Source organism: Varroa destructor, unplaced genomic scaffold, assembly GCF_002443255.2.
Source record: "Varroa destructor unplaced genomic scaffold, Vdes_3.0 BEIS01000003.1, whole genome shotgun sequence".
Taxonomy (NCBI): Eukaryota; Metazoa; Arthropoda; class Arachnida; order Mesostigmata; family Varroidae; genus Varroa; species Varroa destructor.
Genome location: NW_019211456.1, coordinates 3084567 through 3108510, shown reverse-complemented (window position 1 = coordinate 3108510; position 23944 = coordinate 3084567). Strand labels below are relative to the sequence as shown.

Below are 23944 nucleotides of genomic sequence, written 5' to 3'. Positions count from 1 at the left end.
GTTTCACGATGTATTTGAACAGAATGCGTCCATTTGGAACGAACTAGTAAACATAAAGAAACTAAATTACAACTATACCTTTGTATGAAGAGTAATGAACACGATTTGCGCCCATACAAAGGGGCACTGCATGAGGAGTGCGATCCTCACTTTACTACCTATGTATAGTAAATCGAAACGTTCGAACCTTCGAAAATAGAGAATAAAACGTATTTAAGGTAGGTCAGAGCAAGGACTACCGCAAAGCAAATTTGCCTAATAAGCAGAGTAGGGCCACGTCACGTTTAGTTGAACAAAGCACAAAAAACATATGTTAATGTCGATTCAAGTAACAAGAGCATCGAATGCCTATGACTATACTATTAATTTTGTGGTATAAACATTGTTTATCGGCGGTAAGTTATGGTTTTTACTTACATATTCAGTAATGTGCTTCCTTCGAATAAATGCTAGTTTTTGAAAAAGTGAACTTCCCGAAAATGTACGTCGGAGTTGGTGTTCTCATTTTTTTTTTAAATGTTGTAATACCTAAAATCTTAGCGGGCGAAGCTCTATTGAGCTTCCTCACAGACAGACATCTCAGTCTATGAAAAATGCATTAATAATAATAAATGGCTTGCCATAATTTAATAAGATGTATACACAAGGTTAGTTTAGGTGTATATAATAATTGTTTACATTGCAACGTACATGGTTTTCGGTCTTAAGGGTTTAGAATCATCTGAACACTTTTGGAAGAAGAATGGGAAGAACATCAATGTAATGAAAGAAGAAAAATACGTTTTACATACTGAAAATAACGTACGCAGGTTAACAGTACAGTAGGTAACTCATATCAACTATGAAAAAACAACGCCGAACTAATGGCTAAGCCACGCACTATTGGGAGGTAAAAATCGCGCCACTTTAAACAAGAATTCATTGGAATCAATCTAGTCAACCATTTATTTACAATTCAGGGTCACTATCGCGCAACTCACTTTCTGTCAAATCAGCATTATTATTATTATTAACGACTAAATTTACGAACCTGAAGTCCTGTAATAATACAGGACAGGACATCTCGAAATTTTGTCCAAGTACTAAGTATTTATATACATCCTTTATTCAAATACTATCCTGACGTCCCATATTATTCGACATTTGTGATGATAACCGTTCATAAATAAACAGCTAATAATAAATTAATCTGTTCTTAATTATTAATTAACTAATTCTAAATACATCAATTTTCAATTAAATTTACGGCATAAAGTTGTTTAAAGTTCTTAATTTTTTTTAAATTAATCATTGTAATATTCCAATAATATTTCCACAGCTTTACATGACATAGTAGATTAGCCGATTTTACCGCATTCAATGTACTAGCCTGATAATATTGAATGGAAAATTTCTTTATTTTTTCCGAAGTTCTACAGACAAGACATCCTGCGCTTGACTAGCGATGGCGCAGTGCACTTCGTTTGCTTCGTCCTGCGTGAGTGTCTTTTCCATATGACGGTACGTGATACGGTAACAATGAGACGTACGGCCTGTCTTTGGGTGCTTGAACACGTCTATTTGAGAAACTTCTTGAACTAGAGTGCCCCCTACTGACCGGACCTGGAAGTAACATAAGAAATCGTTAACATGCGAAATTAGCGTTCACCTTCCAATGATGTCACCCATATTTAGTCGACTAACCAGAGTGGCCACCTCTATCGTCACCTCTGTGCCATTTTAGTGTCCACCGCGGTATAGCTGGAAATAATAAGTCTTTTAAACAATATAAACAATATATAGAAGCAAACGAAGTGTCGGAAGGTATTTGACCGGTGGAACACTTCCTACGTCACAACCATCAGGATGACCTCAAAGAAACAAAATGTCCTAATGTCCTGTTATTATTCAAACCAATAAAGCTATTTCAAAATCGAGGCCTACAGCTACGTGTTTGGAACTATGATTCATGTCTTTTGAAAAGTTAAGTACTGTAAGGCAAAAGTACTCGGTTATTGTGGTGGACAGCTAAAAGCTGGGGCTTGAAGTTAGTTTTATATCGCTTACCATATCGTAAAAATCGTTTTCTAGAAAACCGTCAGGTATCCAGAACGACAGATCTGCTATGCAGGCCGGATGCTTCGAGAGAGGATGAAATGAGATCCTCTTATTGGGATCAGTGAAATTAAACTGTGCGTGAAAGCCCGGATCGTCACTCCAGAAAGTCCGAATGTCATCGATATTGTAGTATAACATAGCGATTCGCTCAAGACCAATACCAAATGCCCAACCCACCTATTATGAAAAAAAGGCATACAGCGTTTACTGTAGCACTAATCGTTAGCATGATATTTTTACTTAATACTTAAATAACAGAAGAAGAAATGACATCTCGAAAGAAAAAAAAATACTGAAGCGAAAGATTTTTTTAAACACGCGTGTGTTTTTCCCTAAAACTTTGAGCAAACTGTACATATGCAACAAATACTAGTTCCTAATTGACGTCTTTATCAACCAATCGCAACGCCTATTGATTGACCGATTTACCTTTTCGTGAACTCCCGCATTTCTCAGCAGTAACTGTTCTATAATACCGCAACCAAGAAGCTCTACCCAAACATCGTTAAGTTTGACCTCAAGCTCAAACGACGGATGAGTGAAGGGAAAATACGTATCCACCTAGACAAAGTGTTTATTAATAACGTTTTTTCATCCACATCATTTTAAAGTACAATACGTACAATAATATTTTATTTTACAACGATTTCTAGGCAAAGCTACCTAGAAAAAATATAAATATAATATAAAAAATATTGAAATATTTTTAATGCTTTGTAGAGCATAAAGTTCTCTAGGTTTTACATTATTCGCATATACAATGAAATTCACTGCACATCTAATGAGTCGCTCAACTGTCGCTTAATGCCATTGATTGGTATGTACGTACTGAAGCTTGTTGGTGTTCTTCATAGAAGAAATAAACGTACTATCCTCCAGATAGTGAATGCAAAGCGGAACGTACCCATCGGAAGTCGAGTTTTTCCTTGAAGATATCTAAAACTAGCTCCTCTAATGATTTCTTAAGGTCGAATTCGAGCATCTTAGCTGTTTCCATTGAGTGACAGGCTTGTTTATTATCCAGCTGTGCGCGGGACGAGACAGTTTCGAACAATGCAAGTTCTTCGGCTTGTGTCTTAAATAATTGGTCCTTGGTAAACAAACGAACCCCTTCCACCTGTATAAAATGTAAAAATCAACATGCGGTTGAACACGGGCTATCCACTCCCTGTCTTCATGAATAACCTGAAGTCTCTTCTTAACGAAATACTGGGTTTAGTACAGAATTGGGTATGGATTGTTTGCCTTTAAAGAGCATCATAATAAGATATTGTACACTTGCTGTCTTTTACACTTGTTAGAGATCATGGCTAAATCTATTGTTTTCTTAAGAACGTACACTCTACTTTTTGTACGGTTTTATTGCACTTTTTTTTTTTTTTTATTGCCTTTCTAATAGTCTACGCAAACGGTGCAAGCGGTAGGCGCTTGTAAATGTGAGGTAAAAAGATTGCCAGAAGGTAGCCTAGTGCAAAGAACAGCGATCTTCAATGCAACTAGCATACAATGTAAAATAGCAGTAGGCAATAAGTGGAAAACTAAACCTGATGAAAAACTGGATAGTGCCTTCGATCGATCTCGTCACGACGGTACACATCGCCAATAACAAGAAATGCATCTAGTCCAGATGCTATGAGATCTCTCTGATGGGCTGACGTGTGAGCTCGTAACATATGGCTTTGGTTTACGTAGTATGAATCACATCGCGCACGCGATGGGTGGTCCGTAGGTACAAGTAGCGAGTCGAAGTTCTGTAAAATCATGAATATTTAAAAATTGTTTTTAGACTGTTAGTGAAACGGCTACGGCTTACGCATAAAACAAACATCCGATACACGTCATATTTATGCACGCGTAATTGAAATATTTAACCTTAGTGTAAAGTTACTAAGTTTACTTATTAAGGCAAAATACCGCCGCCGCCACTCTTTATAGTACAACCCATCATTCGCAGAAATAATACTCGCCTGTTCAGTGGTGACGACTGGTGTGAGTTGGTCGTAAACAGAAAAGATCGGATTGCCCCTTCTGTTGACATGTTTTTTGTTGAAGTGATTTACGATAAGCTGTTTTAGTAAGTTCATGGGATGCTTATCGCGTAGATGCAGTTTTTCTGCCATGTAGACACAATCGACGCAAATATCAATGAACAAAGGTAAATTACGTTTCGCAAAAATATTTCTTCGTGTTTATCGTAAACATTTATTTCGAGAAGGATATAATTGGTTGTAACTAATAAAAAACGTACAAACATAAGTCTGTTAGCACTGTTTAAAACCATATACTACATAGTGGGTATACATTTGCAGAGTAAGAATAAACAGCTGACATCAAGCCTCACTTTGAAGATGCTGCAGAATAGATGGGGTAACATTTGTCCAATCATCAGTTTGATATTTTGTTCCATTTACGAGAATGGTATCAGGCTTAGGATCTGTAAAGACGGAAGCAAATCTGCGCGCATTTTTAAATCGCATACGCAGTTCTTGTAACTGTGTTACTGCGGGACTCACAATAGCTACAGGGGCTGGAGCATGCCATAACCCTATCGACATTCGCGAGCATGCTATGGTCAGCATTTTCCGCCCCTACATGCAGAGATCGCGACTATGGGACACCCTTTGGTTTGGCTTGTTCAAGAGTGACAGAAATGATGACTAGGAGGTGACGTGCTTTCGGATAGCGCTTTGTCGTGTACTTCCTCTGCATAAATTCCAACCCGTTTTTGTAGATGCAGCTCCTTTTCTTTTGCTGATTACGATCAGATGTTGCACAGAACCTATGGCGGGCATTGTACCACACATTCACCATTTCTCTTCTATGGAGTCGGGCAAGCCTTTGGCTGCTGCTATATAGATAGTATTTCGCGCCATACAATTTCGCGGTTCGAGGAAATCCGTTGAGTTGTTGTTTTAGTTTTATCACAGTTAATATCCGTCTAGACTTGTGTGAACTCACGCAGAAATGCAAGGTTTTACGCCTAAACAGAAACTATTTAAATCTTACAACGAACAGCCTTTTTCAAATAATGCATACACAGTTTTCATGTAGTTTGTCACAGCTGCAATTGCCTGTCCCGCGCATTTTTAACGGTGCGAAATCTACCTGAAGTTGCGGAAATCGATGTGAAAAACGTTTGCATGCGTTGCTTACACAACGGTTCGTATCCAGAAGCGGCGCTAGGCCCTCTCTCTCGCTTGCGCCTCCATTGATGCTGTGTGCTGCACACGATTCCCACTGCTCGGGGCTTCCTGGGGCAGTCGCAGCCAGCCAGACAGGAGGACGTCATCAGTGCTACTACAGCGACATACGAGAGTAGTCGACGAATTACGACGAGGGATCACTGGTCAGTTCAGCACAGCTCAGTCCAGCTAACGGAGATCAACGCTCGGATCGAATCAAGCCTCGTTGTTCGCATCATTGTGTGGTGCGAACATTGGATTGTGTCGATTAATTTCAAGTAGAGATTCGCTTCGGTGCCTGCGATTTCTCTAAGTGATACGACGAACCTCGATACGATTTCGTGAGGAACGTGTCCACCGCGAACGGCTGCGCCATTAACGACGATTGCTTACGAACTTTGTTTATTCCCTTAAAAGTGTGAGGTGAGGTGAAAGGATAGTCGATTATCACCATCAACTTGTGTTAACAGATTGGCTGCCATATCGGTCGGCCTCGCACCCGCAGTAAGAACGGTACAGACAGCAGCACTATCACACCAGTCATTCCTGCAAGAGCCGTTGTGGTGCTAGTTCGCCTGCTGCTTACTTGGCCTGCCTCGCATTTCTGTCGCCATCTGGATACCTAGTGTGGCTGGCCTGTTCCCGTTAGCCAGCTATAGCTACCTAATCTGACGAGAAAGCAGCGTCGCTTTGCTTTTTCGCCAATTTTTGCTGTTGACCATTCGTGTTCACTCGTTTTAGCGGTCAAAGTCCTGTTGTGTCCCTCGTGTGAGTGCGAGCAACGGGTTACTACTGCACGCGATTTTTCGCTCATATTCACTATCGTCAACTGGGTAAGTAGTGTAACGTGCCCAGGCCATTAACTTACGGCTTCTGCCGTTACAAGCTCCATTAGATCTACCGACACGCAGGTAAGCAGAAAGACTGTAAATCGGCCTTCTGCCTGAGCAGCAGCAGTTCTAGGACAGCCGTGCCTGTCCTGCAAACCCGTTGATCGCCGTGCGCGAAGCCTCTTTGGATTTTTTGTTTATGAGGGTGAGTGGCGCGCGCTGCGGTGTGGTCGCCCTGCCGTGCCTCGACTCAGGTCAACCGCCCGCCTGTCGCCGGCGTCCCCCGCCGACCCGTCACCCCAATTCCCGGCCGCACCCCACGTCGGCACGACGCCTTCCCGCGATCCACGTCGACCCACAGCCGGCCAAGCGGGCCATAAAACCGGCCACCCAGGCCGCCCGTGTCGCCCTCAGAACAGGGCTCCTGTTACAGGGCACCGCCCCTGTCGAGACTCCTGTAGTCACCTGCTGCTGCTGCGACAGCAGCAGCTGGAGGAGATTGAAGTGCTGCACAAGACCCAAGCACCGAGTGATCGGTGTCAGGACAACTCATGCTCTACGAGCAGCTACAATAGCCAGTGGCTTGCTGACAACCTCACGCCAGCTTACCTGACCGCCTGCTACTTGCGGGATTGAACATCAGCTACAGCTACAGTCTCGGCTACGACAGCAGCAGCATCCTCAGTGACGCTTGCGCTAGTAGCTAGTGCGACAACGCGTGAACACGAATTTTTCTCCAACTCCTTCATTATTATCAGCCGCTCAAGAAATCGAGAACAGGGGGGCGGGAGCTGACGCTTCAACATCAAGTAACCTTTGCTGCTGTAACGTCGCGGCACTTCTACCGGCTGCTTCAACAACTGTATCCTCTGCTGTCACATAACGAAATAACGCGTCGAATGACGACGACGACAATCTTTGACATCTATATCTGCAATTAAAAATCAGCAACAGAACCGATATTAATAGTTTCGAAGCCAGCGCCGTCGACAACTATTAGCGACAAAAAATCAGTAACTGTCTTCGATATTTGTTCGGTCGAGGTAAGGCAAAAGGTATCGAGCCACCATAAAGGCAAGGACGACGAAGCCCGACTAGAAGCTCCTCGGAATCTGAATGTTGTCCTGTTGTCGCAGACTGCAGTTACTGCTACCAACACTGGAAGCGCCTCCGAAAACGACTTCGCCTCAGCATCTGCTGCTGCTGCGGACGACAACACCAAGGTTATAGGTGATAATCTGTCGTTAACCGCCGTGTCCCAGCTACCGCCAATTTCCCAAAACCCACTCCCAAACCTCTGCCACCCTGAAAGTCCTAACATCAACATCCCACCTTTATGCCAAAACCGCCTCCGGCGTGGGGGACTCTCCGTCGTCGTGTCACCTGAAGGACAACCAGTTCCAATACTGTCGCCGCCGCCGCTGCTGTTCCGGACGCTTAGTAGCCTTGCCAACGACAAACTGTCTTCGTCGACAGCAACACCGTGGGCGCCTTCCGCGACCGACCACGCTGTCGACTCACCGCCACCGAGGCACCATCGCTACCGCCATCATCCGCTTAACGAGGTGCAGCCCCAGACACAAATCTGTGTCTTCATAAGGGACAAACGCCGTCCGCAAAAATAATTATACCATTCCGTGGAATCGAAACATCGAAAACATCCAAATCTACTTTTAAAAACCGCTTACAACATTAGTAGCATTACCATCCAACGACGACAATATGGCGTACGTCAACGTCAACCGGTCACTTAACGACCAGTTCTATCGTTACAAGATGCCTAAGTTGATTGCCAAGGTAGAGGGAAAAGGCAATGGCATCAAGACTGTGATCGTCAATATGAGTGACATTGCTAAGGCACTCAGCCGTCCGCCGACCTATCCCACAAAGTATTTTGGATGCGAGCTTGGTTCGCAGACCCAGTTCGACTCGAAGAAAGATCGCTATATCGTGAACGGGCAGCATGATGCCAACAAACTGCAGGATATCCTCGACGGCTTCATCAAGAAATACGTCCTATGCTCGTCATGCGACAATCCCGAGACGGTCTTGACGGTGCTTCCGAAACGTGCAATCATCACGACAGCGTGCAAGGCATGCGGCTACTCTGGTCAGCTAGAGACTAACCATAAGCTGAACACGTTTATTTTAAAAAATCCACCAGAGAGTACGGCAAAAAAGCAGGATGCCAAAACCCCGAAAAAGGATAAGAAAAGGAACAACAACAATAAGGATAACGCTTCAGATTCGCCCACGAATTCCGCAAATGAAGACATTGACGGTATGTAGCGTTGTTAACTACAAATTACTATTATACACAGATATGAATGTAGTAAACACACATGGAATCGCGTAAAGCTCGTAAATTTTACGTTAGCTTCTATTTTTGAGTTTAGGATACGTCTCTCTGTGAATATATACAATCATCTGCAGAAAGTGCCAGCTTAGAAACACCGATAATGCTGCTGTGTATAGCATTTTTCTACTTACTATTGCAATGCTGTAAATGTTTTAATGAATTCTACAGTTATCGAGAAAGTATTGACCGCTTGTAACCGAAAGTAGACGAGTACTGCGCCAGTTTGATTGAAGTACCTTCTGATATCTTTCCTCCTATTCTCTGGTCTCTATAGTATCTTAGTCTGACGATAGAAAGAAATAGAAAGAAACAAAAACCCTTACAAGTTTTTGAGCGAAAAAATATGGTGTTTCTGTATTTTTGTACTGAAAGTAACTTATAACTACCAAGGAATTCTTTTTTCGGAGCATCAAGATCAAGGCATTTGTCCTAACCAGGTTCTCTCAATTTGCTGAGTAGCTTAAGATACAATAAGACTGCGATAGTGGAAGACGCCTATTGTTCACAAATTACGGTCGATTTTCAGTCTGTGGATGTTTAGAAATCCTTATCGTTTTGTGTAATGTATAATTCCAATCTTACCAAACAATCATCTGCTTTACGTCGTAATATGTGGAGTACTCTTCACACTACTACCTTATCTGCTACATTACCGCTCACGATCAATAGTTTTAGGCTGGATTCATTACGTTGGTGTAGAGCCTCATAGATTAAAAACATTTTACGTCAATTCAGGTGGCACCCAGATGTCGAGCTTTTGCACCCAGCTTTCTTTAAACAGTTTAAACTTGTAAATAGTTGATGCTTAGTTTTTTGGCTACTTAACGTACCGGTTTCGTTCACCTTTAGGAGTAATATTGACTTTTTTCTGTAACTGGTCGATCCGCGCGGTAATCACTTTTCGCGTTGAAATTCGACCATTTCTTCCTATAACAAATATTATCCATAAAGAGTAAAATTTTGAGTCTCGACAGCAGTTGTTTTTATCGAACTAAAATCGTAGAGTATATACAGAGATTTCATCGATATTCAAAGCAATTTATCAAGAAGTGTCAAATATTCCAGTCTTAGCTCACCTATGACTGCCAAATCTCAGCTTTCAAAAGACATCAACGTTGAATCGACGCGACTCATAGCATCCGAGACACGTTACTTTTTAGCTAGAAAAACGGTTAAAACTTCTTAGATACATTGGGTTAGGATTTTCATGAACTCTATGAAAACAAACTGAAAACAAACATGAATTTTCACACATAATGGATATACCTGTGTTGTTGGTACATGATCTATTTTTCACATATCACAGGTAATACACAAAATCAGCGATGCGGAAAGTAAGCATCTCATACGTTGTGTGTTTTACATTATGACAATGTAAACGTTATCCTTACCGTTGACCTCTGGCAGACTGATTGCCCCATGCAGCAATTTAGTTGTCAGCTGACAATGCTGCTAGTATCCTTACATAGTTAGCTGCATTTATCAGGAGTAATGACCCTATCTATTTCTCATGCAGACTTTGCGACCTTTTGAAGAAAACTGCATATAATAGTCATTGAGTATAGTGCATACATGTAAGATATAGGCATTTAATAATACGTTTCGTTTCTGGAAAAAAATTAGTCACTGAGATCAAAAAGAATAAAATATCATATTCATTACGGAAGGTGAAGTACAACAAACCAATTGATAGCCTATCATATTCATTACGGAAGGTGAAGTACAACAAACCAATTGATAGCCTAGAATTAATAAGTTGACCTAAGCAAAAAATAAGGGAGAAATCAATATTTCTATATGGATAATATATTAATAAGAGAGGAATAAAATTCCAATGATTCACAATTCTTTCAGAAACGAAACGTTACTGCTATTTACATGTTTTTTTTTACATGCATGTTTAATTACTAAATGCGATCTTTTTAAAAAGATAGCAGTCAGCTGCTATGTCAGTGCACTAGCCGCATTTGCGGAGAACTAGTTCATCCATGGAGCAATCAATCCACCAGAGTTAGTTCTAAGAATGTTTACGCAAAGCAAGACAGTCTGTTATAATATGGACAAATGCCGTATATGATGACTACTTTCCGTATCGCTGAAAGTGTTGTGTTGAACAGAAGCAGTATTGAGCCGTATTTACATACGAGAAGAGTTAGGGTGGTACAGATTCTCTATTGCAAACCACAGATACATCCGCTAACTGCGAAGACGCGTTTGGCGAATGTACGCGCACTATTTTGAATCTGTGTAAAGTCGAGAATTTTTGTTGTGATGCGTTTACATTTGAATTATTAGCGTTTAATACTTGAGCTTAGCACAGCCGTTGCTATCGCCGTTGCTGTGCATACATATACATCATATGCGAGTACAACTTACGGTGCGAGTATTTTTACCCGTTCACAGGTTATTCTTAATTTGTCGTCGTGCTTCCGTGAGCCAATAACAGTTTTACTGTGTAATGCACAAAGACTAGATCGGCTAAAATAACCGACATTTGCCTAAGCGTCTGCATGAACATATGCTTTGATAGATAAGGAGTCGATTTCTCGATTAAACCTCACTCTCAGCTGTTATACGCTGGGTGGGTTGCGTGATCGGTGTGACCGTTTTGCTTACTAACCGTAGTCGTGAATTAACAATGGCAAGCATTCGACAATATTTGTTGGCAAGAATGTTCAGCATCAGTGCATTATCATAGCACATAATGGTATCTTTCGTACCAGTCAGTGGGGTGTGATTACAGTCACACCTGCTACTCTCGTTTATTCTTTCGCAAGAACGGGGCCATTGCTGCCGCCGTTGCGACCAGTAGTATTGCAGTACTAACCGATACCGGCGTTCTAGTAACGATAAGATCGTGACATCACGTTTGTCTGTGCTTTTATACAACGTTGCTGATGAAACCTTGCTGTCGTGTCGCTGCATTCGCAATGTCGGGTGCTGTTGTTCTCCTGCAGCTGGCTATGAGCCTTTCGCGTCACTAATTCGGTGCAGCGCGTTCACTGCAGCGCACTGCATTTTGGCCATCTATAGTAGCAGTGACGGCAACGGCATGTTGGGCCACCGAGAAAACACGCGGCGCAGAAGCGCGATTTCGCACTTGGATATGTCATATGGGACATTACGTAGTGAATTTGTGGCAAGGGTAAACTGTTACATGGCGATGTCGATTGGCTGTCTAGTCGTTCGCACGATACTAACAACGCGAAGGTTGAAGGAGCTATATATTAGGAAAGCATCTAAGATTTCGTTTTGTGCTTTGAGTAGCCTGCTTTAAACTTGACCAACATATGTATAATATTACATGTATAGTGGCGTATGAGCAGATGTGTATAATCTATCCATATGCATTATGTATAAACATACGTTTGTTCTGCATTCTGCAGGTTTACGTTATCAGGGGCGCGAGCTGTGCCTAATCCGTTGAAAAAAAATATATAAAATATATATATTTTATAAAATATATATATATTATATATATATATATCTACATACACATACACATATATATATATATATATATATTATTATTTTTTATAGTATATATTATATACATATATACACATATGTGTATATAAATATGTATATAATATATACTATAAAAAATAATAATTAATAAGACCCAAAAACTGCGGTACTGCTCCAAGTGAACAGACACCACATGTTAGTAGAAAAGCGGTCTCATAATTGATTTCTGTTCCTATTGTGGGACAACAGTTGTTTGGGGAGGGCGTCGTAGTTGATAATGGTGGTAATGCTTGCCTATTGTAGACAGTTACCACGTACATAGAGTAAATACCAAGATGAGAGACAAAACTGGTCTTTTAGGGAAAGGGTATTTGCTGGACAGTGGAGACCCAAAGAACGTGCGTCAATAGGGCAAAGTAAGTGCGTCCGCCTCTCGTCTACATCGGCAGCTAAGGCGATGACCTGTCTGCCAATCAGTATCTATTACTACTAGTGGTATTCTGGTTATCAAATGACGTCGATGCTGTTGCAGCCTCAACAGGAAATAGCCACGTAAACAGCCGGAACCGACCAACAGCTGTAAAGCCGCCGGCGTGCAACCTAATTCCTCCTCACTCACAATGGCGAAACCTTAATTTCTAAAGGTCAGGGAGGTTTCATCATGACGGCGTACAGTATTATTACTATCTCTAGTATTACGAAGATTGTTATTCTTTGAAGAATGAGTGAGGCGCTAAAAATATTCGATTACCTGCTAGCCTATGTTGGTTACGCTGTACTCGTGCTTACATTCCGCTATTAGTGAAGAACCATTTTCTGTAGTCCACTCCACTTTGAGGCTAATCAGTCCGTGCGAAATTACAAGCCACTGCAGCAAGATTATAGCTAAGCCATAAAGAGCCAAGTCAGTGAATGTATCATGCGGGATACAAAGATGTTTCTAGGAGCTTTATCATTCTATGGTGTACCATAGAACAACAGCAGAAGCGAAAGCAATGGAATAAGCGAACTTTCCTTTTGTGCTTTCTCCTCGACTTATTTAGCTGCGTTATTTCTGTGTGGCTTTGTGACAGCTACATCAGATTAGAAAGCAATCACCAAAATATTCCTCTTTTTTCGTCTCATCTTGTCTCATGTATCACGCTCTGCGCGTACCACTATAGCCCCTTCTTTCTCTCCTCCGTGTCTCATATCGTTTTATAGGATGCTAGTGATAGTAATTGGTTTTCACCGGGAAAAGAGGAAAATTAGAAGAAATAGAATTATTTTCGAGTTGTGACTAATCAAATATCATTATCAGCCATCTAGTGCATGGCTGAGCGTTGTTTGTTGTTCAGAAATGGACATTGTTAAGCATCGTCAGTCAACGACTACCATCTGTAATATATGGTAGAAGTAAACCGATCGATGACAAATACTAACTGCAGCAATGGTGTGGCATGGCCAGCGAACGTCGGGTACTGTCCGTTTTAGCCCCGTATGACGCCGCTGCAAACTTGGTTAGCTACAGACGTTGAGGTGAGCCGCAGTATTGCCGCAGCCATTCAATGTTACAGCAACAAAACGGGATAGTCACTACTGCTACGAAACGCGGCAGTTGCAGGAACCAGCGGCTGTTGCCCTATTGCTTTGATGATAACTCTTAGTGGCAAGCATTGGTCGTGGCAATCGATAGACGTGGCTAAAGAACTGTTATTGGGAATACTTTCGCGGCAGCAGCAGCAGTAGCAGCAGCATCAGTAGTAAGCGAATAAGCTAGCAAACAAGAGGTGCAGCGGTTAGGAGTTGCCAGCGGGCATAAGTAAGGCTTTCTGCACACAGGTGTAACGTTGACGAACTGCCACGTATGCGAGGCAAACCGCCAGTGGAAAAAATCGTCGGTCGGGTAAGAATAGTCAAGCTCATAACTTAGTCAGTTCTAATCACCACTACGATGTTCCGTTTATCATAGCGCGAGGTAAAGCATATAGTGCGTAAGGCGAATAAGATCACACCGACGAATTTTTTTCGACCTGTGGGCTGTTGACAGTAACAATTACGGCACGTAATATGGGTCAAGACACCATTTTTTGTGATTCAATGAAACGTAGCGGCACTATTAGTATTGCGCGTTGCGGCTCGTAGAAGTCCTAATAAAATCCATTTATATGAAGAATGTTTTTGGATAGTTAACTAGCAAGTGTTTTGCTACAGCTGTGTACATGTGATTACTGAACGAAGTAGTCCGTCAGTTAACAATACGGGAAACTGCGTTAGCAAAAATGATGCGAGTGTTATGGTGCAAATAGGACCAAACGGCTATGAAAACGGTTCCGAAAAAAGTCCCGAAGCTCAGTATTATGATTCACATGCAGTTTGCAACGTTGATTGAATAAGACTGTGCTCTTACGTGTCATGAAATTGAGCCACTTTGGTCTACGTTTATATAAAAGCGCAGCAAAATCCATTGTATTCGAACACGCATTTCTTACTGGTCACTAAAGCAGAAGCATTTTTGTATCGAAACTACGATGTGTCATAGACCGTTTCAACAATCTACGCATGTGGCATTTCAACAAAGTTGTGCTTACAAAAGATTATATAGTCATAGTGACTTCGTGGAAGCTTGCAGATATTTTAGAGGTCGCTGGCAGACGTTCACATACCCTTGAAGCCGTTGGGCTAAAAGTAATATTGGCAGTGCGAAGGCGGTAGAGCACTCTTGTTCTATTTTCCTTAATTGGTTTCCTAACCGTGAATACAACGATATCGGAGCGACTATTTGTGTAAAAAAAAATGTAGTTACGAAAACGTTCGAAGCTGTTCGCATGTAAAGTCAAAAATATGGAAGAGATTTTGTTTGAGAGACAGTAGATTGTTTCTTTAACGGTACTTCTAAATAATGGATTGGGTTCATAAATTGCCAGTTGTGAAATGTAAGGGAAATTATCGCTAAAACTCATTGCATAAAATAAATATGCAAAAAATACGAATTCTAACTCGCCGTCCTTGTGCCAATTGATTTCAAGGAAGTACTTGCTCCGGGTTCGTCGTAAATTATTCGGCATTTTCTTTCTCATTGTTTTGTTTTCCATGATAGAATTATCTACATAGTGATGCGTGTTACTCTTAGTAACAAAGCAGCGGCAGTAGCAGTACGTGGTCTTGTTTTTCTTGAACGAAGCGGTTTTCTTGGAAGAAAACCTTAACTAGTAGCAAATGAGCCGTCCATGCTTATCTCTTATACTTAACCCGCTAGATCAGGAAGCACTGGCAGGACGAAGCAATTGAATGTGGGAGTTTAAAGCTTACATGATCAGTTTTGACACCAGAAGCTAGTGCTATAGACAAAAACCTTTACCCAACAAAGCCGATAATTTCCGCTGAATAACCTACGTTGTCCTAATAGATTCCGACCCATGCGTACTATTTACAGAACTAGAGAAGCACAAAGTTTTCAAGGGTTCCAGACTATGAGCTCTCATTGCAAAAGGTGTAAGTTTTCAAGGGTTCCAGACTATGAGCTCTCATTGCAAAAGGTGTTTAGAACATTAGATAGTAAATAGTATGTCCTGAAAAATATTATCGGTCAGCATTACAAAATTCATTCGACAGTCCGGTAAGCGTTTATTTATAGCACTGAATTAGCAAAGCAGCGATGAGTCTATATGGCTATGTGATGGAATCCATTGCATGGAACTTAGTTTCACTGTTTTGGACTCGATGGCTAAGTGGAGCGTGGACCAAGCTGAAGAAACTATTATAACCATGATGTTTCGAATAAAGTGATTGCATACTGCTGTAAGACAAGACGAATAAAGATACATACTGTAGGTGAAGACACAGTAAGAACTACTGTCTCTGATGTCCGTCGGATTGATCACAGAAAGATAGGTCCTTTAGTGCTCGTTCAGTGAAGTTGGTCGTGTATTGATAATGCGCTGAAAGAATACTTACGCGTCTTTTATGCAATGTGGAAACTTAAAAAAGGATGTGTTTGTTTAAATTCGCGTCTACCGCATTTCTGTTTAGCGTTCTTACAGTGCTGGAGGAATATAACAAAAAATGAAAATCATTTTTATGCTCTTGTAGGAAACTGGTGATTTTCAGTCGAATACAGTAAGGATCAATATGTGCTTACATGTTATCGCTGGAATTTGCTGTTGACAGGTGATAATAAAAATGAGGCAGAAGATAACGATCTCATCGAAGGAGGCGGTGATGACGACGACGATGACTGGGCGGAAGACACGACGGTTGAGGCCATGCAGCGGAGAATGCAGGAGCTCTCCGCTGGAGCCAAAAGTACGTGCTCAACAACAGCAAATAGACAAACTTGAGTTTGTTTCTATATGACACCTATCTATTGCTCTATTTTTACTACTCTCGTATATTTACTCTCCTCAACCGGCCTCTCCTGAACTTCCAACCCTACTGTTCTCGTAAGGGAACTAATACCATATTTCCTACAGAAGAAACAAAAGGTTTCTTGTACTATCCCATTTATGGAAGTTTTTATTGACTTTTTGTGTGTAACTTTTCAATGTAGCGCTGATGCTGGACGGAGACACGAACAAGCCCGAGGAAGAGCGTATCAACATCTTTTACAAGTTCGTACAGGATCGCTTGCCGATAACATCTGCTAAGTACAAAGAACTTCTGGCCGAGGCAAGCCGATTGGAGATCAAGGAGAAGGCGACTATGGTGCTCTGTGAGCTTGTCCTCGATGCCGAGGCGATCAAACTGCTAAAGGCGAACTCCCAATTGTTCCGGCTGTTTACGAATGACAACAAAAAGGCCCAAAAATACTTGCTTGGCGGTACGTGTTCATGAGACCAAAACTCATGTGTAAAACCAAAACAATGATGCGTATGAAATAGTCACTCGTTTCCCTTTAAATTACTGTTGTTGTAATTAGGTTAGCTCAATCATGGACACAAGGTAAAAAATAACTACATCTCGAGTTTATCGCTGTCCAATCGTCTATTAGGCGTCGAGCAAACGATCAAGCTGCATAAGGATGCGCTGCTTGCGAAGAGCGCAGTTGTACTGAAAGTACTCTATGACGAGGATATCGTCGATGAGGATCAGCTTCTCGAATGGGCCAAGAAGGTAAGAAAGTATTTACGCATAACCTGTTTCGTTTCAACGCTAACTAACCGCACCTGTTTTAGGAGGCACTGTATTGGGGCACTTAATTTCAATAACGGTGAAATATTTAAATCATTTCATATCAGTTCGCTCGCCAACGAGAAGACTCACAATACTCAAAATTTTTCAGAAGCCACAGGAACACCGACTACAGCTTAAATGACCGCAATGTGACTATTAATAGCTTTACTTTCCTGCCTTGGTTAGCAGTAGTGCAGAAATACAACCCAGTCCTTCAATATCGAAATTAGTGTATGGAATCACTTCAAACCATTTGAAACACTTCGCGTAATGTCACTTTCCCTCGCATCTGAAACACCTTAATGTACTGTCAGGCTCGTAAAAACACGATTTCCTGCAGAGTACGGCGGAAGGCATGCATGGCAGGGTGAATGACGACATGTTTGTCAAACTGGTTTGTACCTTTGTTCGTGTACTCATCGCATCCGAAGCAAAGAAGTCTAGTAATCTTCCGTTTCCAAGATTTCGTCTTATGGTTTTCGTCGCTAGGAACTTCGGAAGTCGATTAGCAGATAAACGAGTCGATTTCAGGTCACTGTAATTCAATTGCTCTTTCAAGCTAGAAGGTTTTGACGCGAATTATATGAAGGTCTCCATTGCAAGTTCTTCTATATAATGCGTATCCTACACGTTGCGATTGGAACTACCATAAGGTCAAACAAACTGAGGCCGGTTGCGAGGGCAAAACGATGAAGTGATTTGGTCGTCCATGCGGGCAACACTGCCTTTACGCATTTTTCGGTAATCTGTGCGGTCTGCCGTTCGCGGGGTACAAGCCTAAGTACGGATATCGATTAACATAGCAAGAAGCGAGATGGCAAGGTATAAGGTGTCAGTAGCTGCAGCCTTATCTCCTTTCGTCTTCGTCTGGTTTACGATAAGTCCCAGACCTGTGACTGCCCCGTGAAGCGTGACTAGGGCTTGCTGCATTTATAACCTGTTCGACTCGTAAATAAGCGCCGAGAAAGTCTTCTGCATACAAGACTTCGACCGACTTCCTCAGCCCTCTTTTATCAGGAAGGCTCTTCAGTAAGACGGAGAATGAATAAGAGTGCGATTAGATTGCCCCACAGAGTCAGAATAGAATGGAAGGCGGAAGTCAGCCGTCGTCATTAATGATTAATCTCTTTTGGAGAATCGAAGTTAGGAACACATTCATAGGGACACCCATCCTGGGCCAGAGAGAAATAACATTGTCACGGGCGTTTTAGTCAAACTTTCTGTGGGGACACACGTATGGTGCTGTCGGTGTGAGAACTTAACTACTATTTTCGCTCAATTTTCACATTTCTGGCATTTTATGATGAAGGATAGCGAGTGAATTTTTTCGCTAGAAGTGTCCCAGTTCGTTTCAAATACGCTATAGCGGCTTTGTCGCCTATCGTAAAGTATTGGTAGCTACAGTTACGGTTTCATATGCACTACGAAGCAGACGACGCATTTAACTCTCTTAAGAGCAAAATCTCTTAGATATTTTTACCGATGTTGTTATTCTAGGTGAGCAAACGGTACGTCGGTAAGGAATTTGCGGCGCAGATCCATGAAAAAGCAGAGCCATTCATTACATGGCTCAAGAACGCCGAGGAAGAAAGCGAGGATGATGAATCAGATGAGGGTAAGGCGGAATATTAAAGTCACCATACCGTTTTACTTCGTCATTTTAAAAGCATATGACCCTAGCTATCTAGTAATACAGCTATGGACCGTAAGTTGGACTAGAATTGTCATGGCTTCATTTTAATTTTGTTAGAATACGGGCTGAATATTTGGTTCATAGAATTTCTTCACATTTGTGAGCATTTGAGTGGCCATTAGTGACGTAGGTGCTTGATGACTGTTTAAACCTAATTTGCGTAGCTGTCTCTGCAAGTATTCTAAGTAGGCTCCATGTTATATTTACAGATGCGGTGGAAATCGAGTACGATGACCGGCACACAGCAGAAGGTCTGAAAGAAGTGAAGGAAGTCGTATCGAAGCCAAACATTGGTGGCTCGAAGAGCAATGGCAATGGGCCGGGCGCTGAGGAGGACGATGAGGACGACCTTGATATCGATGACATCTAAATACGAGTTATTACAGGGAGCTGGAGAATTAAAGAGCGTAAAATGAGGATATGAAAGGAGGCATAAACAACTCTAAATCTATAGAGAACAAACGCTCCCGCCCTTATTTTTTTGGTGTGATATGCTCTCGAGAAGGCAGTAACGATGCACCCACATCACCGTGACTCCTAACAATACGCAGAATGGATTCGAAATCCGTGCTCATTCCGAACTCGATCGACGCGACTGGGGCGTTGCGTCTGTAGAAAAAAACTATCGCCGATAGATTTTCTTTCTGTCGGAAACTGAATAGAATTGGAGTAATGTTCGGTGTTTTCGCTGACTGTGGGTTCACTCGTTGACGATACGTCATCCTGTTTAGGCAACTGTGTATGACGTTATGGTTGTTAGCCTGGAGGTCCGTCCCAAAGGAGAGAGAAAAGTAATACAAAAACGAGGGTTCCCAAAAGCCTAACAGAAATATCAACAAATAAGACATACTCTAACGAGTAAAGAAAATGAGAAATAACGAAGGATAATATGAAACGATTCGAGTAACCAAACACCAGACGTGTCCTTCTATTCTCGAGCAGTCTCCTTTCAAGCTCCAGTCGAGCTTAGGTTCAGTCGTAGCTTTTTGTAATCTTTTTGCATTTCTCTGGTCTCTTCTAGAAGAATTTATGGTGTAGAGGTTCTTTGAAAATAAGGAGTTCTAACTGGAATCGGTACTATTCAACTGTTTTTGTCATTAATGCGCCAGGGTATTGAAGTCCATTCACGTCGCATTTTGTTATCTGTTAAGTCTTCATTAGACAACTGCCCATTTGCATCGATCTTCGTGAGGTTGATGTGCCTATAAAGTACGCGTTTTATATCTATGATTAGATAAAATGATTTCGCTAGCTTTTGTACTATATGGAAACATTTCAAGGATAAGAGAAATTTGAGAAACACGTGGTTCTGTAGGGTGGTGTTATGTTATTTTAAGGCTGTGTCACTATATGAAAGAAGTCCTAGGTGAATTGCGCCTTGTTAGTCCTGGTACATTACGTGTCTCGAGCTAAATGATGTACTAGTATTAGACTATAACTGCAGGAAGCTTGTGGTACATAGAGAAAAAAAAAAGTTATTTCATTGAAGTTTTTACACAGGGAGAAATGCGTACTCGCTAAGATCTGTCTGCAGAGGAAATGCAACGATGCTTAACGAATGCGCGTTATTTTCTAGCTAATGGTACCATTCATTATTGTGGTTGATGTTCACGAATTTGAACAAGCCAGTATTGTCGTCATCGAACTTAGAGCTCCAGAGAAAAAGTTCGATGATGACAAACTGATAAGGTTTACTGAAAAATTTCGTTACGTAGTCAAGTAGTGACCTTGGCCACTGCAATCGTGTCTCTGCAAATTTTTTGGTGTGAATTCAAATCGAAAAGCTATATTATCTTCTAAATGACAACACAGACACTGTTACTTAAAAACGATTTGCAAAAATTCTGCGTCAGCTAGGTGTTTTTTGGTGTCATGCGTTTAATAACATCGCGATTATTTGCATGAAATATTACAGTTCAAAAAATTACCCGAGTGATCGCTTTCCGTGGGAGTTTTGACGTAGCTCACCGAGATGTATCGTGGAATACTTCAAACACTAATTTAGAGAACTAAAAAGAATGCAAGAAGCACAGATATCAAACGACGAAGAGCCTGTTGTAACGACGCTTCCAAAAAACAATAGACCTAAGCTGTGTGCAAGTGACGTGCTTGTGACCCGTTAGACACCGTTTAGTCGTGATGATAGTAGTAAAATAAGGGGAGACGTTTGCAAAGGGTGTTTTGGGGGGGAGGGGGAAGGGGGAGGGGTTACAGAACTGAAGGTGAATGGATGGTTGATTAAGATGACTAGAGCGAGCCGACTACGTAACGTAATGGATCCCTCATACGTGTGAATAGCTCATGTGCCCACATTATACAGTATAGTGTGGTAGAAAAACAACGTCCGGAGGGAAGTCATCGAAACCGTTTATCCCTCATGTACTAACGAAAAGTGCAGGGGAGAAGGTTAGCATGAAAACATAAAATTGACTTGACAGAAAGGTACAATGAAATGAAGCGGCAAAATACGATGACATGACATAACTTTGACATATATAGGAAAAATTGACAAAACATGAGCTTTCGATAAAATTAAACGAAGAACGCAGAAAAGAGTAAACATCAAGTAAATGTCTCTCTTTCTCTCTCTGTCTCTCTTTCTCTCTCTCTCTCTCTCTCTCTCTATATTATATATATATATATATATATATAATATATATAGTATATATATATACTTAATTAAAATATTAAATATACTGAAAATGAAATAAACAGCTTCCAGCAAATCATAATTACGTGTCGTTTATTGCGTAAAACCGTGCATGGCCATCTGTAACCAATTAGCGGTGGATTGCTCATCCATGGAAGATTTCACTAGATCCTTACTGCTTGTATGAGTTTTCCTACCTAAGTCCTGCATTATTCGCATTAACAGTGAACAGTGGATAGTTTTAAAACTTCCAAGCGTCTTTGATTCACCGTTGAACAAAATCAAGCAATACTCATAAAATTTCATATAAAGAGCTAAAGGGTTTGTTTTTTTTTGTTACTTGGTGCTCTCATTTTAAACCTCATAAACTACGTTGCATTTGGGTTGCCGGTATCTCAATAATTACAATATTCTGTACAATATTCAATATTATGAACATGCACCAAAGCATACTTTGTGCAAGTTAGATATAGCACGTTTGCGGAACAGCAACCAGTTCATTACGTCAAAGACTTCAGTGTCCGAACCGATTCGTACGTCATTTCTAGAAGATACTAAGCTATTGTTGGTAACTCCCTTTTCCTGTTTTATCGAATCAAGGGTTTCCAATTTGCATCGAGATCAAAGGGTACAACCTTGATGATGCAGACTAGTTCTATGTAATCAAATATTATGATCAGATGATATGCAATCAGATTATTCACTCTTACTTTAGACAAAACTACGTTATTATTATGTAAGCAATACCCCCTCGCACCTTTACAAAATTGTTCTTGCGTAAAAATTCAGTTTCCAGATAGGGCTTTCTCTCTATGCTTTTCTATGTAATATATTTACTTTTTATAGTGATAGATGAAATGGCTCAGTGCCTCAACGTGCAACATGGAACGTATTTGAATCCGGAGGGTGGCCAATCAAATAACGTCACCAATTTCATAGGATTGTTTATATTAACTCACATATTTTAACGCAACTAACTGATTTCGTTATATGTGCAGAGATAAAAGCTCATTTATCCTGCTTTTTCCTAGTAAGCAAAAAGCTGTAGATTACTGCTGACGCACAAAGGCATCTAATATCGAAAATCGAAATAATAAATATCAGAAGAAATTAGGGCCAAGAACTTCACATCGATCGCAGTACCGATCTCTCTACTGATGGGTATCTTTCCAATTGAAAGCAACATGGCCTCGTAGGCGACTCCCGCGAACTTTTTTAAACTGTTAACGTTAAAAGCAGCAGAACAAAACAACAACAATTTGTACTTCTGTTAGATTTCCATAATTCATATCGTTATATCGATTCATTCTGGCTTTGTTAAGTATGGACACGAGTGAATGAAAACCTGATTTCGGTTTGATTTGCTTCAAAGACAACACTTTGAACCCAAAAAATCAGTTTTTAAATATTAGATAGATAATCGGTTATAAAAAAACCGGCAGCTTTACTTAACAAAGTGGTACATAATACCGCAGCACTTCGGATCGAATTTATAGCAACCGTTTTTCAAGTATGCTTGCATCGGATAGGTAAGTGTACTAATGAAGTATAAATATGCTATATTATAGAAATACGTACAAATATTATATATATAAATATTCTGTGTACTATAATTTAATTTGCAAAACCCTCAACAAAACAGATTTGCCGATGCCATTTTCATAAGAATGCAGATCAGATCGGTAAAAACAAATACCATACTTCGATCTAAACACAGGCTTTAGGTGAAATTAGTCTAGTTAGGAAAGATGGGATGTAATACCACCAAAGGTTTATTTAAAAAAATGCTTTAATAACAATTTACAAAAACCGGATTTAAAAAAGGATTATTCTCATAATAGGATGTATCAAAAGAGGTTTTTGCGCCAGGGCGACATATAAAACATTTATCTTAATCGTGTTTTGTGGTGAAAACTTGTGTTTAAGTCGGCGTTCATGCTATAATCACTAATACTATTCTTCTAATGGTTATTTCTTCGTTCTTCATTTAGCGTATGCGTCGCGTCTAACGTTACTATAGCAACCAATCCTGACCTTGCCATAATGTTGCATCCAGTCTACTTCTAACATGCCACGCTTATTAAAAGTAAAATGCGTACCGTGTCATATAAGAAATATTTAATACGACTGTAACCATGTGTTGTGCAGATATCCATTATATGGATAGGTTATGTCTACGCCGACTTGGAATTACTAGAACGACTTGCAAACACTGAACACTGAAAAACCACTTACCACATCTGGTTGGCCACATGGAAACCAGCTCACCAAGAAATGCCTAGAAGTCCGTTGTTACCGTAACTCGAGTTGCAAAAAAGGAAAACAGTGGAGATGATGTCCGGAAGGTGCTTAATAAAATTATAAATAAAGCACGTGATGAGACCTACCCGCTGAAACCAAGTACCATACCTACTTAAACTAATTCACCCGCTTTTCGTGGTCAAATCAATTTATTCGATGAATACCTCAGTAATTAAAACTACCAAAAAAGCATCTATACGGACACAGAGGACA

The 23944-nt window shown here is 40.8% G+C and overlaps 2 protein-coding genes and 2 long non-coding RNA genes across 4 annotated transcripts; 3 read left to right on the top strand and 1 right to left on the bottom strand.

The window, feature by feature from the left end:
• The first annotated feature begins 78 nt into the window (after positions 1-78).
• Positions 79-1945, top strand: LOC147756392 (uncharacterized). Its single transcript, XR_015324214.1, has 2 exons — positions 79-218; positions 1411-1945. It is a non-coding gene; the product is annotated as an uncharacterized LOC147756392 (long non-coding RNA).
• PheRS-m (Phenylalanyl-tRNA synthetase, mitochondrial) lies at positions 928-5115 on the bottom strand. The gene is made up of 7 exons (XM_022798831.2): positions 4439-5115; positions 4065-4210; positions 3642-3848; positions 3002-3214; positions 2527-2658; positions 2047-2274; positions 928-1602 (listed from the first exon to the last, which is right to left on the bottom strand). Exons 1-7 carry the CDS (start codon positions 4674-4676, stop codon positions 1396-1398), a joined length of 1371 nt encoding a protein of 456 aa, XP_022654566.1. The 5' UTR covers positions 4677-5115; the 3' UTR covers positions 928-1395.
• A 281-nt stretch (positions 5116-5396) lies between these two features.
• Positions 5397-21512, top strand: eIF5 (eukaryotic translation initiation factor 5). Its single transcript, XM_022798832.2, has 6 exons — positions 5397-8390; positions 16086-16220; positions 16465-16734; positions 16906-17027; positions 18585-18702; positions 18990-21512. Exons 1-6 carry the CDS (start codon positions 7832-7834, stop codon positions 19148-19150), a joined length of 1365 nt encoding a protein of 454 aa, XP_022654567.1. The 5' UTR covers positions 5397-7831; the 3' UTR covers positions 19151-21512.
• On the top strand, positions 13983-15415 carry LOC147756391 (uncharacterized). The gene is made up of 2 exons (XR_015324215.1): positions 13983-14851; positions 15352-15415. It is a non-coding gene; the product is annotated as an uncharacterized LOC147756391 (long non-coding RNA).
• Positions 21513-23944: the final 2432 nt, after the last annotated feature.